We start from the raw sequence: 15,078 nt of genomic DNA on the forward strand, positions 1-15,078 counted from the left end.
GCTGCAGCTCCTCTCTGCCTCTCGTGTGGGGCTGCTCTGCGGCGTGCAGGCTCTCCAACACAGCCTGGGCCATGGCCATCTCCCCACACAGTCCCTCGCCCGTCCGGGCTCACTCACATGGAGCTGCTGGTGGCTCTCAGTCCTGCCACGGATCTCCATAGGTTGCAGGGGCACAGCTTGCATTCTTGCCACGGCTTGCAGAAGGGTCTCCGGTCTATCGCTTCTCCTTCCTTCCTCCTTCTCTGGCTGAAGGGTCCGCGTGGTCGCCTCCATCTTGTATCACTCTTACACCTCCTGACCCGCATTCCAAATTCCCGTCCCCTAAATAGTGATGGCAGAGGCGCCAGATTGGCCCAGCCGGGCCGGAGGTGGGTCTGAACCCAGGAGCTGGGGGAAAGTCCAAAAACTCTTTACCGGGTCTTCATTGCAACCCCCTCCCCCTGTTACTAAGCCAAAAGCTGCTCCTTGCTAAACCAGAACACCTACCTGTACAAATAAACACACACACTCACACAGCCCCCTTCATTTCAAGCATAACCCACTCAGAACACAAAATCTCTCTCCTTGTGTGTCTATAGGGTCTGGGGAAAATAAAAAGAAAAATTTTTAAAAAGCCCTACCAAGAAGCTTGTTTTAGGGCTTTTCTACACTACTGGAAAACAAACAAACAGAATTAACAAAAGTGATCCCTAGGAGAGGAGAGCTGCGCTTAAGATAAGCTTCCCAGGTGTCTGCAGGAGTGCAGGGAATGATGATGGAATAGCTATATCATATATACACACATTTGTTAGAGCACATACTGACACAGCTGGGAGACCCTGACAGCTCTGCAGAGTAAGACTAATTTCCAAGCACTGAAAATCATCTTGGTGGAAGGCTTAGGAGTAAAAATTATCCAGCCAATCTGACAGAGTGGTCATAATTTCGGTGTCTAACATCTCAGTAATGCCTGAGCCACAAATTATCGTTCTACATCAGCAGAAAGCAGAGGTCTTAATGCTTTTTGTTGACATGGCAGACTTGATCACTGGCTGTAGTGACTTGGAAAATAAGACAGGTGCTTTTTGCACCACACTTACTGACAATGAAGATACAGGCACAGGGCAAAGAGGGGGAAAGGTCTTGGCTCGTTATCCAGTTTGTGGAAGTTTCCTCTGAGCTCTAAAATATCCTCTCTGAGGCTCTGTAAGGGAAAAATGCAACTCCATGCTCTGCAGTGGAGATAAACCTTCCAGCAGTGTAAACGAAAGCAAGTGAAATAAAACCCAGTATATCATTTCTTCTTCAAATAGAATGTGGAGCAGATCTCAGGCTGCCTCTCAAATTTCATCAGAAGGTAGTACCACAAAGGCAGCAAAAAACCTTCTACCCAACCCATCCCTGCTGGCTGGTTAATTCCATCAATGAGCTGCAAGGAAAACATGATCCAGGACCACAGCCACTACGATCTGACTTTCCCGGTTCACAGTCCGTAGTGCCAGGATTTCACAGCATTATTTAATGGCAGCTATGTGCCACTAAGTTGCAATCCACACCCAAGCTGCAGGAGGAACAATTCTGATCCCAAATTTTACTGTGCAGAGGAAGTGGGTAAGACATAACCTGGTTTCTCACCACTCCTTCCACCCACAACAGCCATGCCTGGGCACTGAAGAACTGTAGTAGCACCAGAAGGGCCCCCAAAAATGCAAGTGCTTTTGAAAAAAGTCAGTCCTCCCTCCCTCCCTCCTTATGCTGACTGAAGGCAAAAGCAAACTGGAATTCCCAATCATCTACTGGGGTGAGGCATATTCAAATACTTCATGGACTATCCCTGCTGATTTAAGACACCTGACAGTCATATAAGCTCCTAGTTACCTGCTTAAGAAGGCAGATAAGCTCCAGTCACCAGGCTGGAGTGAATCAGCTTTACCTGCTCAATTGTGCATCAGAAGAGAGAGTTGAGTTATTGCAGAGCATATGGCCAGGCAGGCCTCAAGGGTGGGCTCAAGTCTGCAGCACCATCACAGTATCTATTTATTTACATGCTGGGCATTCACTGTAAACTGCTGATCAATAGCTGGCTCCTGGAGAGAAAAACCCTCTGCTGAGTGATGCTGCTGCTAGTGCACAGAGGTTGCTTTTTGATCCTGCTGACTTGAGTCCTTGCTGCCACAGTAAGCAATATCAAATCTCCCAGCTGCACTGGAACTGTTGATTGTTTTTATGAACACAACTTGCTCGATTCAAGAACAGGAGTTTAGAGAGCAAATTTCCTGTTTTGTTCTCCCTCTTCTTCTGCCTTTGGTCAGTGGATCTGTTCCTGGTCCCAGCTCCATTTCAAACAATTGTTCCTTCATCCTTTACTTCACAGGCAGTCTGTACAATGCTGTAGCCACAATGTTGGCTGAAGAGGGGAAAGCAGCAGTAGATGAGCTCTCTTGAGCCTAATAATATGTCAGAGGCAGATTCCCCAAAATATCCTCACATTGGAAACCCTCCAATCTCACAAACAAACACCACCTCCCCATCGTGGGGCACACTCCTGCTCCTCGCCTTTCCTTTGTGTGACCAGTATGAAGACCAAGCTCTCAGAAGGACCCTCTGGAGGACTCATGCTTGAATGCAGTCCTACAAGACATGCTTCTTCCAGGAAAAGAGTTGGGTCAAATACTCCTTGCCAGCACTACAACACTGTCGCCAACAGCTTGACTCTTCATAGTGCCACAGCAGCCAGTGAAAGCAATCTTGCCACAGGACATTCGCTCTGAGAAAACAACACAGGGCAGTTGGTGCCACCAAGCAATGTGCCCCAGGAGTTCACAGCACCAGTGATTTTCCATTTCAGTTCAGAAATGACCACTTCCCTTTTTCCTTCCACCTCCCAGCTTCAACGCGTTACCTTTGCAAGGTCATAAACTTAGCCTACACCCAGTAGCAATTTCCAAGACCAGTTCAGGGTACTACCCAGATGACCTTCAACAGCACTTCAGAGGGATATAGCAGAGGTCCGTGAGCTGAGGCAAACCATTACAAGAAACAGGTCCCTCCTCCTGAGCCCAAAGCCCCTCCGAGACACAGCTGTTGCAGGAGGGAGCAGAGGCATGTGGAATTAAACACAGCTCCGTTTTGCTGTAGCACATCAGCGAACTTCCCAGCCCAGGCTGTGAATCAATGACAGTTTGTAGCATTTCATCTCTTCCCTCCTTGTCATGACTGCCACAGGAACTCTTTATCCTCAGACTCTGAAGCAAGCTGCTATGTTATTTAATTTGTTACCCCCAACGGGTGAGGCACAGTGGCATTTTGCTTTCTTAATACTGCTGCATACACAATTTTCCCATTAATTTTTATCCTGCTTCGAACAAACAGTGCAGACAGAATGGTCCACTGGTCATTCTCACTAATAGCAAGAACAAGCAAAGCAGATGAATTCAGTTTGTAAGAAGCAATACAAACTCATTAGGCTGGGGACAGATAGAGGTGGTAATATAAATACGACAGTCACCTCATCAAAAGAGTGTGTTTCATGCAAACAAGGAAAAAATAATCAGCACTGCACCTGAAAAAATTCATACATGAGTTTCTGCACAAATATATATCTATCTATATATATAAATTAATTATTGCAAAACTTGCCAGTGTAGCTCCAGCAGTTCCCCTTGTGCCCCGCTCTGTGCCTGGGTAATACCCCACTGCACCTAGCAGTGCCATACACTTCACCCAGCTCCTTACTGCCTTCTGGGAAGACTGGAAACAAAGCTGAGCACCCATTGAGCACCCAAACAGGCTCCCATAGACAGTCTGCCCACTCAGCAGCCAGTGAGGGACTATTTATCACCAAAAAAAACCAAAATATTCCCTTTGTTCTCAGCCTGGATCTGAGGTAAAAAAACAACTAAAAACCACACAAGACTATGAACTACCCCCTAAAGGCAGATCTAGGAAACAAAAGTCACAACTCTACTGCACAAGTAGAGGTGCCCACTGGAGTCACTGTCATGGTTTAGGCCCATCAGGGAACAAAAGACCACAATTAGTCTCAAGTACCAAAGACCTGAGGATTGCCTAAGGGCAGGGAGAGCTTAATTGCCCCTTAAGGTTCAGAACAAAACAGACCAGGCTACTCATCTTGGGGAAGAAAACGGAAAATAATTTAATGCAACATCAACTAAAGCATAACCATAAACCCCAAAACATAACAAACATAACACAACACAGAGTGGTACAACAATGAAGAGTTCGACCAGCCCTTTAAGACCACCTTCTCCCCACCCCTCCCCTCTTCCCAGGCTCAGAGCCTTGATTCGGGTGTTTTTACCTCCTCCCCACCTGACCAGTCCAGGGGACAGGGAGTGGGGGTTTCAGTCAGTCTATTCCTGAGAGCTTCTGCCATTTGTCTCTCCTCAGGGCAGGTGGGCTCCCCACCAGTCCTTCCTGCAAGTCCATGTGGTACCTCACACACACACAGCCCTGCACAGGCTGCTCTGACGTGTATTTATCCCAAAGGCTGCAGCTCCTCTCTGCCTCTCGTGTGGGACTGCTCTGGGGCCCACAGGCTCCAGCACGGCCTGCGCCATGGCCGCCTCCTCACACAGTCCCTCGCCCGTCCGGGTGCTCTCACACAGAGCTGCTGGTGGCTCTCAGTCCTGCCATGGCCCTCCATGGGTTGCAGGGGTACAGCTGCGTTCTCAGCACGGCTTGCAGAGGGGTCTCTGGTCTGGTGCTCCTCCTTCCTTCCTCCTTCTCTGACTGTGGGGTCTGTGTGGTCACCTCCATCTTGTATCCCTCTTACACCTCCTGCCAGCACTTCAAATTCCCGTCCCTAAATAGTGATGGCAGAGGCGCCAGATTGGCCCAGCCAGGCTAGAAGTGGGTGTGAACCCAGGAGCCGGGGGGAGAGGCCAAAAACTCTTTACCGGGTCTTCACTGCAACCCCCTCCCCCTGTTACCAAGCAAAAGCTGCTCCTTGCTAAACCAGGACAGTCACCCACAGTCCCCTCACCGTGTGGTAATTGGGATGAAGCTGGAACACAAGAAGTTCCATTTAAATATAAGAAAAAACTATTTCACTGTTCATGTGAGGGAGCCTTGGCACAGGCTGGGAAGTTGGACTAGGTGATCGCTAAAGGTCCATTCCAACTCTACCATTCTATGATTCTATGTATCTATGGGTTAGCATGTGCCAGGGGTGGCACTGAGGCTTTTGTATGCATCAAAGGTTCTGGAGGCACTTCTCATGTGAAACATTTTGGTCATGAACGTCCAGCTGAGGAGCCACTTTGTTGCACTCAGCCTTTCTTTAGCAGAGCTGATAATGTCAGCAACCACTCCTGATTTTCGGTATCAGATGGGTTTCTGAGAGCCCCAACCCTGTGCCCTCCTGGCAGGGGCTGCGGTTTCAGGGGACTCTCCCGTTTCTCAGCATTTTCCTGACCCCTAGTGACAAGACGTGGCTGTACAGCAGCCACTTAACATGCAGCACCCAACTCTCCCCGCATAAACAAGGAACAAAACTCACTCTTTAAGATGGGAGAAAGGTTTCCAGATCTGTCAAGATACTAGCTCTCTGCAACCTCTAAAAATCTGTCAGAAAAACCAACCTGTTTAGCAAAGAAACTCAAATTCAGACTGAAAGGCAAGAAACAAGCTGAATACAAGAAGTTTCCCTTATACTGGGCTCCAGCAGCATCCAGGGAAGCAGAGTTACAAGATTAATCCATCATCAGACTGGACAAAACAACAGCTGGAAAGAAGGCATTCCTGATGTATTGCCTTCCCCCAGGGCAAATGCAGAGAACTGAGTGGCTTTGGCAGGGCAGCAAACTGCATGATCTCACCACTACCTACAACAGACCACAGAGAAAACTCCTGGGGACCTGGAGGCCAAGATTTGTGACACAGGAGTACATTAGCTGCTTGGTTTTGTCACGCCAGTTTGTTTCAAGGACAAACGGAGACTCAAAGCAGTATTATTCTGTCCCAGCTCTTAAGTTTTCAAGTCTAAGTCATGCCAGGCTTCTCCACACATCAGTTAGCAATGGGTTGTCTCTTCCTGCACTGGTTTGACCCAGGAAAAGGCATCCGTGGCAATACGCACTCAGGTACTTTGGACTCAAGGTTGCATCATCTGCCTCCTCTGGGAAACATGCCTTCAATACAACATTTCTTCACTCCCAGATGCTACAATATGCCACCATCTTGCACACAGTTGTCTCCCACTTTAGTATTCATGCTTCCTACACATTAGAAGTGGTTATGCCACTTCTGTTGCCATTTTTTCAACATAGCCTTCTCCAGGGGGACCTACACACTGCCTGACATCAAAGGCCCTTTACTTAAAGCATTATGTGAGCGGACCAGAGAAGCCCCCATTTGTACCAGCCTCTGATTTATTTTGCTCCTTGTGCTGATGAATTCCCAGCCCTCATTGACTTTGATAAAATGATGCTACAAGAAGTCTCACACAGGAATAATTAACGATTCATCTCTATTTATTGGACCCTTTTGTCAACTTAAACTTGTCACAACTGCCATAAATTCCCTCCAGTGCTAAACAAACTCGTTAATTAAATCTATTGTGCCACAAGAGCAATGCTTCAAATACTAGCAGAGTAGTCAATGATGAAAGGTTTTGGCCCACCCTGGCTTAAAACACCCTTTAGGGGCTGAGGTTCACCAAGAGATCATGATCCTGTCCCAAGCCACTTGCTCAAATGCCATCAGCATGGATGCAAACACTGAAAACGTATTCCCAGTGAATTTCTGAGGCACTGCAGCTAGTTAATTATTTCCCTGCTGACTAAGCAGTTGCTCCCCCCTGCCCACAACATGTGAGTTTCAGTCACATCACAGGAGCAACCTCAATGACACAGATGCAGAGACAAATCAGTATCCACCAGGCAAAAACCTGCTCCCCCATCTCATGGGCTACCAACAGTACTCCTGCTCCAGGTCTCCCCATTCAAGGAAAAGAGCTGAAGCATAGTAAGCCCTTCCTTCTCTCTCCCAAATGGCAGGAAGAAGGGACAGTAGATGGTGCCAGACTTGAAGGAGGGCCAAGCACATCAGCTAAAGGTGAACCAAACAGCATGTCCAGGATTTTTTAAAGGGCCTCTCTAAGGAGTAGGGACATCCTTTCACATGATCTAGTTCACATCCCATCTCCAGCTGCAGCCAGGAGTGGAGTTGAGAAACGCAAGAGCTGAGCAAGCATAAATGAAACTTCTCCCTGTTTCTGCCTTCACCTGCTCTCAGCCCGAGAGACCTTCACATGATGTGTTTTCTATTTAGTATTCTCCACTGGCCCCCTCCTGGACACGAGCAGACAAACCTCCCCCATGCAGTGCTGAGGGACACCCGCCCATCTTCTTCCAAAATACAATATAAAACAACCAGCCCTGTAACTGCATCTTGCTTGAGAAAGCAACTCCTTCTGCCAGCACCGTCAGCAGCTGTAACAGCCCATCCAGTGCAAACTTGCAGCAAATGAGACAGCAGAAGGCATTGCTTTCCATGCTGGCTGATCCCATCTGCCGCATGGGAGGGCCTCAAACGCAAAATCAGACTGAATTTACTACAATTTGAGGTATGGGTTGCAAGGGATACCTGAAAAAGCACACCTGTAAGAAGATGACATTGAGGTGACATTTTTAATACTGTTAAGTGAGGAGCCAGTACAGACTATAGGAAAGAAAAATCAAACCCCATAGAAGAAAAAACTCCACAAACCAAACAAAATCCAAACAACACTCACTACTGTCCTGGAGAGCCCTAGACTCCTACAGGAAGCTTCCCTCCCCTGAAAGCAGCAAGGATCATGCTCTCCACATCACACCACCCAGAACTCTCAACAGAAGCTACTCTTCCCTCAAAGGGACCATCAAAATGTTTCAGGAAGCATGAAATGAGATAGAGGGTGAATTAAAAATGCAGTTCTTGAGATGAGAGACAGCACAGCTCTCAACTAAACCAGCTTTCAGGGTCAGATACGTTTTGTTAAAAACTTCTTGACAAAATAAAAATAACAGTAGGTGAGCCGTATGAGAGCTCACTCCAAACACACAGAAGTCCCTGTGAGTATTTAACAGTAATACACACATGTGGGTTTAGCTGCTGGTCCCCTCCCCAAAAGCAGCGTAGCTCTACATGAGACAAAAAGGGAAGACAAAAAGAGCAAGAATCTGCTCCCAATAAACAGGTTCACCCCTTGCACGGGGCTGCAAACTGCTCTGAGCAAACAGCTTGCCCAACATCACCCAATTAATCATTAAAAGCAAATCTAAAGGGTCTCATCTCAAAAAGATAAATTAAAGCTGTGCAAAGGAGGAGTTTTGTGCACTTGGAGGTTTAGAAATCAGAGTCAGACAAAGGATTCCCCTGGCCACGATTTCACACCGTAGAAGGAGGAAAATCACAACTGCCCTGTTGACACTTTTCAGCAAAAGCAGTTAAGGCTTGATTTATAACCAAGAAGAGAAAATGCCATTACAAAGGAACTGGGTAATCAGTAGTCACAGTATAATTAATCGTTTTTCTCCTCATGTTCTCCAGCCACAGAAATTCTCACCTATAATGAGCTGAGGTGTCTGTCAGCTGCTCTGTACTGGGAGCATGTGTATTGGCAAGGTAAATAGGATCGTCTCCCAGCTGTGCTGGAACAAAATCCAGCTGAGGGAAAGTGAGGTACTGTGAGAGATGGAGTATTTGCTTTCCTCCCCCATATCCAAATCAATAGGGAGGCCAAAAGAGGCTCTGAAACCCAACCAAGAGGTGTTTGAGGCCCTGAGAGGTCACTGTCAAAACTGCCATCGCATTTTCTAGAGAAACCTACAGCTGAGACCCCCTGAACATGAGCGTTATCTGCAGCACCCATATCTCCACCTGCAACTTGACAACAGTATTTGCTTCCTCTGCCTCCCACTTACACGATTCTTTACAGGAGCTGGTCCTGCAATTCAAACTTATGCCAAGAAAATATTCTGCTGGCCTTTCCCCAACCTTACAAAAATCCCACCTCCTGATTTCATCGCTAGAAACCGTGCAGTATACATCCTCTTCTCATCTATACCAACACTTCCAGCTTCATATATGCACAATAATATTTTCTTCTCAGGTGCCGCATTGCTCTGCAGGTCTTTTTTCCTGGACAGGCAGTCAAAGAGTCTCCCAGGACACAAAAGATACTCATTTTTCCTTTTCATTACTGCAGCAAGCAAATCTATAGAGGGCAAAAAAAGGAAAGGAAAAATTTGCTTCCCTCTAACTTGCCTGCTGGAGAAACAAATCACCTCTGTGGCACCCACGAACCCTACCAGCAGAAAACAAAATGTGCACGAGAGGATATACAAAGCATGTATGTCACACTATATTAAAAAAATCTCCAGAATCAGTTGCTTCAAGGCTAAAGAAAGCCATGAGGGTATAGTGGGGTGCTGAATTTCTGCCCACCACGTACATCAGCACAGTACAAGACTGTTGTCAGCACTGGAAAATTACCCATCACGTGAGTGGGTTTAACACACGATGAGCTACGGGACACGGGCACAAATCCGGAAGGGCACAAACACACGGAGGAGCAGCGGCAAGCGGCGGCCGTGCACACACAGTTCCCTCAGCAACGAGAGAAAACACCTTGCAAACGCTCAGAAGCGGTGTGCTGCACACGCTGCCTCCGTTACCCCAGCTCCTGGCCCACGTGCTGCACCATAATCCAGGCTGTCCGCAGCGCAGCTTCAGCCCATGATTACCACTGCACGGAGCAAAACGGGCTGGCAGACATACATGGTCAGGCAGGACGGTTGCCACACTCATCACATGTTGCTGGCAGCATCCAGCGGTACCGGCTCTAACTGTCCCTTCTCTATCCCACTCTGCCTTTTCCTTGTGCAACAGGTTAATAAAGTCACGCTGCGGGAGAGGGGCGGGTGGTTCAGGGGTGGATACATCCCTTCTTTGACGTGCAGGAGCCCCTGTTGTAGCCTCCCCCAAGCGCCAGGCCCCAGCAGGGCCCCGCGGGCAGGTGTGCGCCGCCGGGCAGCGCTGCGAACGGGCAGCGGCCCGGCGAGGGTGGGCCGGGGCGCCTCGCCACGCCTCCCGCCGCCCCGGACACGCCGCGGCGGCAGCGGGCTGCGGCCGCCACAGCCCACAGCGGGACCGAGGCCGCCGGGAGCCGCGGCAATGGTGAGTCGCTGCCGGGAAAGCTGGCCCTTGCTTTGCAGGCGGCTGTAAAGGGCAGGGCAGGAGGGTTTCAGCGGCAGATCCGACCTGTGCTGAGAGGCAAGAGGAAAGGGAGAAAGGAGCGGGGCTCTGCGCTGCGGTTAATAAGTAACGCGGGGAGCTCCGCCGGCTGCTGCTGAATTAGCAAAGCCAGGCTCGGTTCCTCTGCGAGGGGGAGGGAAGGCTGCGTGGCCCCCGCGGAAATCCTGCAAGTACGTGTCCCACACGTGCTCTGTCCGCACAACCCGTGCGACCCGCCCTGCCTGCCTGGAAATCGGCTGTTTCACGGCAGCAGAGAGTGAGAGGAGCAGGAGACTGGGCCTTGTGGCAGACCTTGTTCCAGCCCTGCCTGCAGGTGCTGCTCATGCCAGGGCTGCTTCCCTTTGCTTTCCCTTGGGTGACAAGTCACCCTTAAAAGAGAAGATGTTAGTTTAAGCAGAGAGGGTTGTTTCATCTCCAGAAAGCCTGAAGCTCTCTCTGTTTCCCATGCTGGTTCCTTTCCCTCTGTTGCACAATGTATCTACTTGGTTTCCTTCTGGAAAACAAAAAGAAATTAAAAATCCCAATGCCTTGGCAGCTGAGAGGCAGCAAAAGAAAACAAAATAATTACATTTCCCTAATGAGAACAGTGTGTTTTAAGGAGTAAGTGCACATGAAAGCATTAACATGCAGTAGGACAAAACCAGCAGCCTGGCAATTGTCCTGGGCTGGAGAAGGAGGGAAGGGAGGAGGTGTAAGGGTTGGTGGGTGCTCAGGGCAGAGGGATCGCTGTCACAGGGCACAGCCAGAGGAGCCGGCTATTGTGTGGTCGGTTGAGCAAACATCAGCCTGGCCATACCTCCCACTGCTGCTGGGTTCTCAGAGAGGAGCTGGGCCTGGAAAAAGCCCCAGGGCCCATCCTTCCACTTAGCCAAGACACAGAAAAGGGTTCAGAGAACAATCAGGCCACATCCCTTCCGAGCAGACTGGGCTCTTGCTCTGCCTATGAGAAACTGGCTTAAAATCTGTTCCCCTGTGTCGATGCCCCTCTGTTCCAGGCAAGCAACAGCTTTACGCAGCCTTTCCACTCTTTAGGACTGATATAACAGGATGAAGTTTCAGCCTCTTGTCCCAAAACCTGGCGCAGCCCCTACCTTGTTCCCATCAGTCCCACAGCAGCCCCTCCTGGGTGCCTCCCTGCCAGTGGCCCCATGCAGAGCCAGCCTCCTCCCCACATTTCCCAGTTGCTAAGCTACCTGCACCCAGCTTATCACAGCATCAGCACAGCAGGAAGGGCAACGGCTGAGGGTTTATTGCTCTGAGCTGTGTTTACTCACTAGCCTCTCTCCAAACCTCGTGAAGGGATGAGGCTGACATTAGCAGAGAGGGTGGCAGAGCTGGGGCTGGCAGGGGGCCATCCAAAACTGAAGGGCAGCATGGATGGCTTGCATACTAGCAGTGAGGCCAGAGCATGCATGAACAAGGAAGGCTTTCCCCAAACATCATGCAAGAGAGAGAGTGCAGCTGCAATGCCAGGGGGATAGGAGCCATCCCACTCCCTGCCAGCCCTGGGCTAAGGCTCAGCATGCACTTTGGCACTCCCCAGTTCATGAAGTGCTCTGCAGTTGACAACTTTCTCTAAGCACAGTGGTCACAGCTATGCAGACTGGTAGCCACACAGCTTAGCAGAGCCAGTATGTGTGGGAATAGGGCATTACCTTTCCAGTTGTCCTCAAAACACACAAAACCAAAGGAGAACCCACCAAAACGTTTGCACTGTGGCTGCCTCTTTGGTTTTGTACAGCCTGTAAGTAAACTACAGGAACAATGATTTGCTTTAGTTGCTCAGCTGTTTAAAATGCTGCTTCTAAGCATCAATGCTCAAGCAAAGCATGTGAAGGGGCTGCTGCTCACCAAACCCCTGGAAGAAACAGGGGGCTCACATTTGTTGGGACTCATCTCTAGCTTGTCAGACTTTGCTCTACAGCACACCAAAGAAAAGAAATTCCAAAGAAACACCGGGTCTTGTCATAGAGAAACAACAATACTCACCAACTCAAGATCAGATCACCCACTAAGAAAGGATTTTCATTACCAGAGCATAACCTTTTAGAGAGAGCACTCACTCTTGCCTTCCTCACAGAGCCAGAAGCTCTGTAGCCTCCAGCCCCAAGAACTCCATTTTAGTTTCACCATTCATTCCCCAAAGCCAAGAACTGTTGGGTTTTTTTCCCTCCCCTCCTTAAAAAACAAACAACAGCAGCTCTGCCCAAGAGCGGAAGACAATGCTAAATCACACTCTTTTCCTCTGCCCTTTGTTACTCACAGATAGAAACAGCCTCTTAAACTCCCTCCATAACATAAGGGAGATTGAAAAGGAAAAGGAGAACTACTGCAATTTAGTGTGATTCATCCCCCTGATTCACGCCACTTCTTTCTCCTCTACAGCAGGCTTCCAGCGCAGGTGACCCACAAAATAAAGCCCTCCCACTTCAGGAAGGTCCTTTGTAAAGCTCAGAAGCAAGCAGTTCTCAGTTCTACAAGTCATTGCAAACTTTTAAGGTGTTTGGGGTTTTTCTTCCAGAAAATTGTATATAATGTATTTGTGAGCTCAGCCTCACACCCAGGCTAGGTAGCAGAGGAGAGCATTGATATACCCTGTCATCATTATCCCCATTTCAGGTACACTCCACCCAGTCTGCAGCTGCCTCCATGGCCCCATACCTCCGCAACCCACGAGAGGCCTTGCTGCTTTGAACACCTGCCTCATCCTACCTCTGTCACGCTGATCCGCTCTTCTTCCCTTTCCTCTCTGTGGTGTCAGGCAGGAAAAGCCCATAGGCTGAGCACGGAGGAGAGGGAGCAGCTGCTGCCAAACCTGAGAGCTGTGGGATGGAACGAGGTGGAAGGAAGAGACGCCATCTTCAAAGAGTTCCACTTCAAGGACTTCAACCGGGTATGAGCACCAGCTGTTAAGTGTTTTACAAAGCAGGAGACCTGGTTTGCAAAGCAGAGAGTCCCTTCTGCAAGGCTCAGCCAAAGAAATCGCTTCAAGTTTCTTCTGAAATGTAATGGCTGAGCAAGATAACCCGCTCAAGGCACCAAAGTGCTTGACCCAGGACACAACTTGTCTGGGAAAAACTCCCTCAAAATGAGGAAAAGCCACAGAAAACCAAAGATCCAGAACATCCCAAGCCTTGCATTTGGTTGTTACCTGGAAACAGATGGTATAAAATTAATAGTAATGGGTTGAAAAACAATGTGTCATGAGGTAGAGTGGTCCAGAGCTAACTTTTCTTCTTACTCCACCGGGCAGGCCTTTGGCTTCATGACCAGAGTGGCTCTACAGGCAGAAAAACTGGATCACCACCCTGAATGGTTTAATGTGTACAATAAGGTAAGAACGTACTAAGGTGGGGGCGGAGTTCTTCACGGAGCAGATCCCTTTTTTGAGGCATAAAAGAGCAGCAGCAAGTCCTGTTCAGATCAGCAGGCCCTCTTCCCTGAGCTGCTATTCCCTTGGCATACCACAGATAGCCTATAGCTATCACTTTGAGATCCTTTCCGGCCTCTTTACGGGTCCGGCTGAGCAGTAGCTGCCTGTATAGCCAGCACAAGGGTTGCTTTTTTAAAAATCAGGATCAGAAGTAGTAGCAAGGGAAAAAGCTTCTGGAGAAAGAGTGAGACAAATAGCGTGCATAGCCATCTGCTGTGACCATGGCAGGGATGTAGCAGTGACAGCTTGTGTCCAGGACAAGCTGTAGGAAGAAGAAAACCAGGCAAAGTGCCAGGCCCCCTATCCCACCCTGGTAAATTTTGCTAACAAGCCCAGAGAAAGTAATAGCACTACCTGCCTCATCAGCTGTGATCTGTGTGCCGCACTGGGGGAAATTGTTCTGCTCTTTCTGCCAGCAACACTTGGTCGGTCTGTCTGTCTGGTTTAGGTTCACATCACCTTGAGCACCCATGAATGCGGGGGCTTATCGGAGCGAGACATCAACTTGGCCAGCTTCATCGAGCAGGTTGCAGCTTCCCTCTCCTGACTAGAGAGAGATACATGAAGCCAAAAATCCTTTCTCTGCTGTGACCAGCCGCATCTCGCCTGGACAGCTGCACCTCGAGCCTTCTCCCACTTCCAAACTAGTTCCTGGATCCAGACTGCCTGAGGCCATGCCAGACTCCCTGCCACAGCTTGGATGGATCGAGGCACTTCTTGGCCACTGTGCATATATCCATCTCTGATTGTGCTGCTCCTGTTCTTAAAGCCTTTGTTAGCTGTGTGCTACCAGCCTGCAAACTGCTGAGCCTCTGGGGCTTTCAGCAGACATGCCCTTCTATCAGGAGTCATGTTACACCAGTAAGTCTTTCCAGAGCCTTACCCCATCCAGCCATTGTGTTACTGCATCTTACCTATTGGAATATGCTTTCTGCCTACAGCATGGTACATGAACCCTTTGGTTTCTCAATAACATACCAGCAACTGTGATGTGCAATTTGGTTATTACTGTAACCAGTCTCTAGCAGTGTTATAAGCAGGCATGTGATCTCACCCCTATTGTAACCAGCCTTTAGTAGGATACCAACTGAAAATGTTTACAATAAACATCTCAGTTAACCTGATGTCAGCCTGGAAGGAAGCCTCACTGTCAAAGTTACACCAACAGGTTTTCCCAAGGCAGGTAAATGGCCTGACTGCTTTCTCAAAAAGGTATTTCTGCCATTGAAAAGCTTCTTGATGAAGCAACGCACAGTAATGACATGTTCCTTCACAGGCCTGCACCTCAAAGTGAGAAGGGTCTGGAACACAATAAGATTATCAAAGACAATATGATTATCAGAGCAGATAAAAACTGCTTGTGCTAAAAATCAGAAGTGTACCATAGCCAAAGCACACACACTGGG

The 15,078-nt window shown here is 48.9% G+C and overlaps 1 protein-coding gene across 1 annotated transcript; it reads left to right on the forward strand.

Annotated features, from left to right (window-relative positions):
* The first annotated feature begins 10,088 nt into the window (after positions 1-10,088).
* Positions 10,089-14,796, forward strand: PCBD1 (pterin-4 alpha-carbinolamine dehydratase 1). The gene is made up of 4 exons (XM_062001415.1): positions 10,089-10,161; positions 13,001-13,132; positions 13,493-13,573; positions 14,121-14,796. Exons 1-4 carry the CDS (start codon positions 10,159-10,161, stop codon positions 14,217-14,219), a joined length of 315 nt encoding a protein of 104 aa, XP_061857399.1. The 5' UTR covers positions 10,089-10,158; the 3' UTR covers positions 14,220-14,796.
* The last annotated feature ends 282 nt before the right edge of the window (positions 14,797-15,078 follow it).

The sequence above is a fragment of the Colius striatus genome, chromosome 8 (genome assembly GCF_028858725.1).
Source record: "Colius striatus isolate bColStr4 chromosome 8, bColStr4.1.hap1, whole genome shotgun sequence".
Taxonomy (NCBI): domain Eukaryota; kingdom Metazoa; phylum Chordata; class Aves; order Coliiformes; family Coliidae; genus Colius; species Colius striatus.

What these genes read in the sequence shown, in the direction of transcription:
- PCBD1 (XM_062001415.1), top strand. An exon ending in ACTTCAAGGACTTCAACCGG is followed by an intron (nt 13,133 to 13,492) that starts GTATGAGCACCA and finishes TCCACCGGGCAG; the next exon opens with GCCTTTGGCTTCATGACCAG. An exon ending in GGTTTAATGTGTACAATAAG is followed by an intron (nt 13,574 to 14,120) that starts GTAAGAACGTAC and finishes TGTCTGGTTTAG; the next exon opens with GTTCACATCACCTTGAGCAC.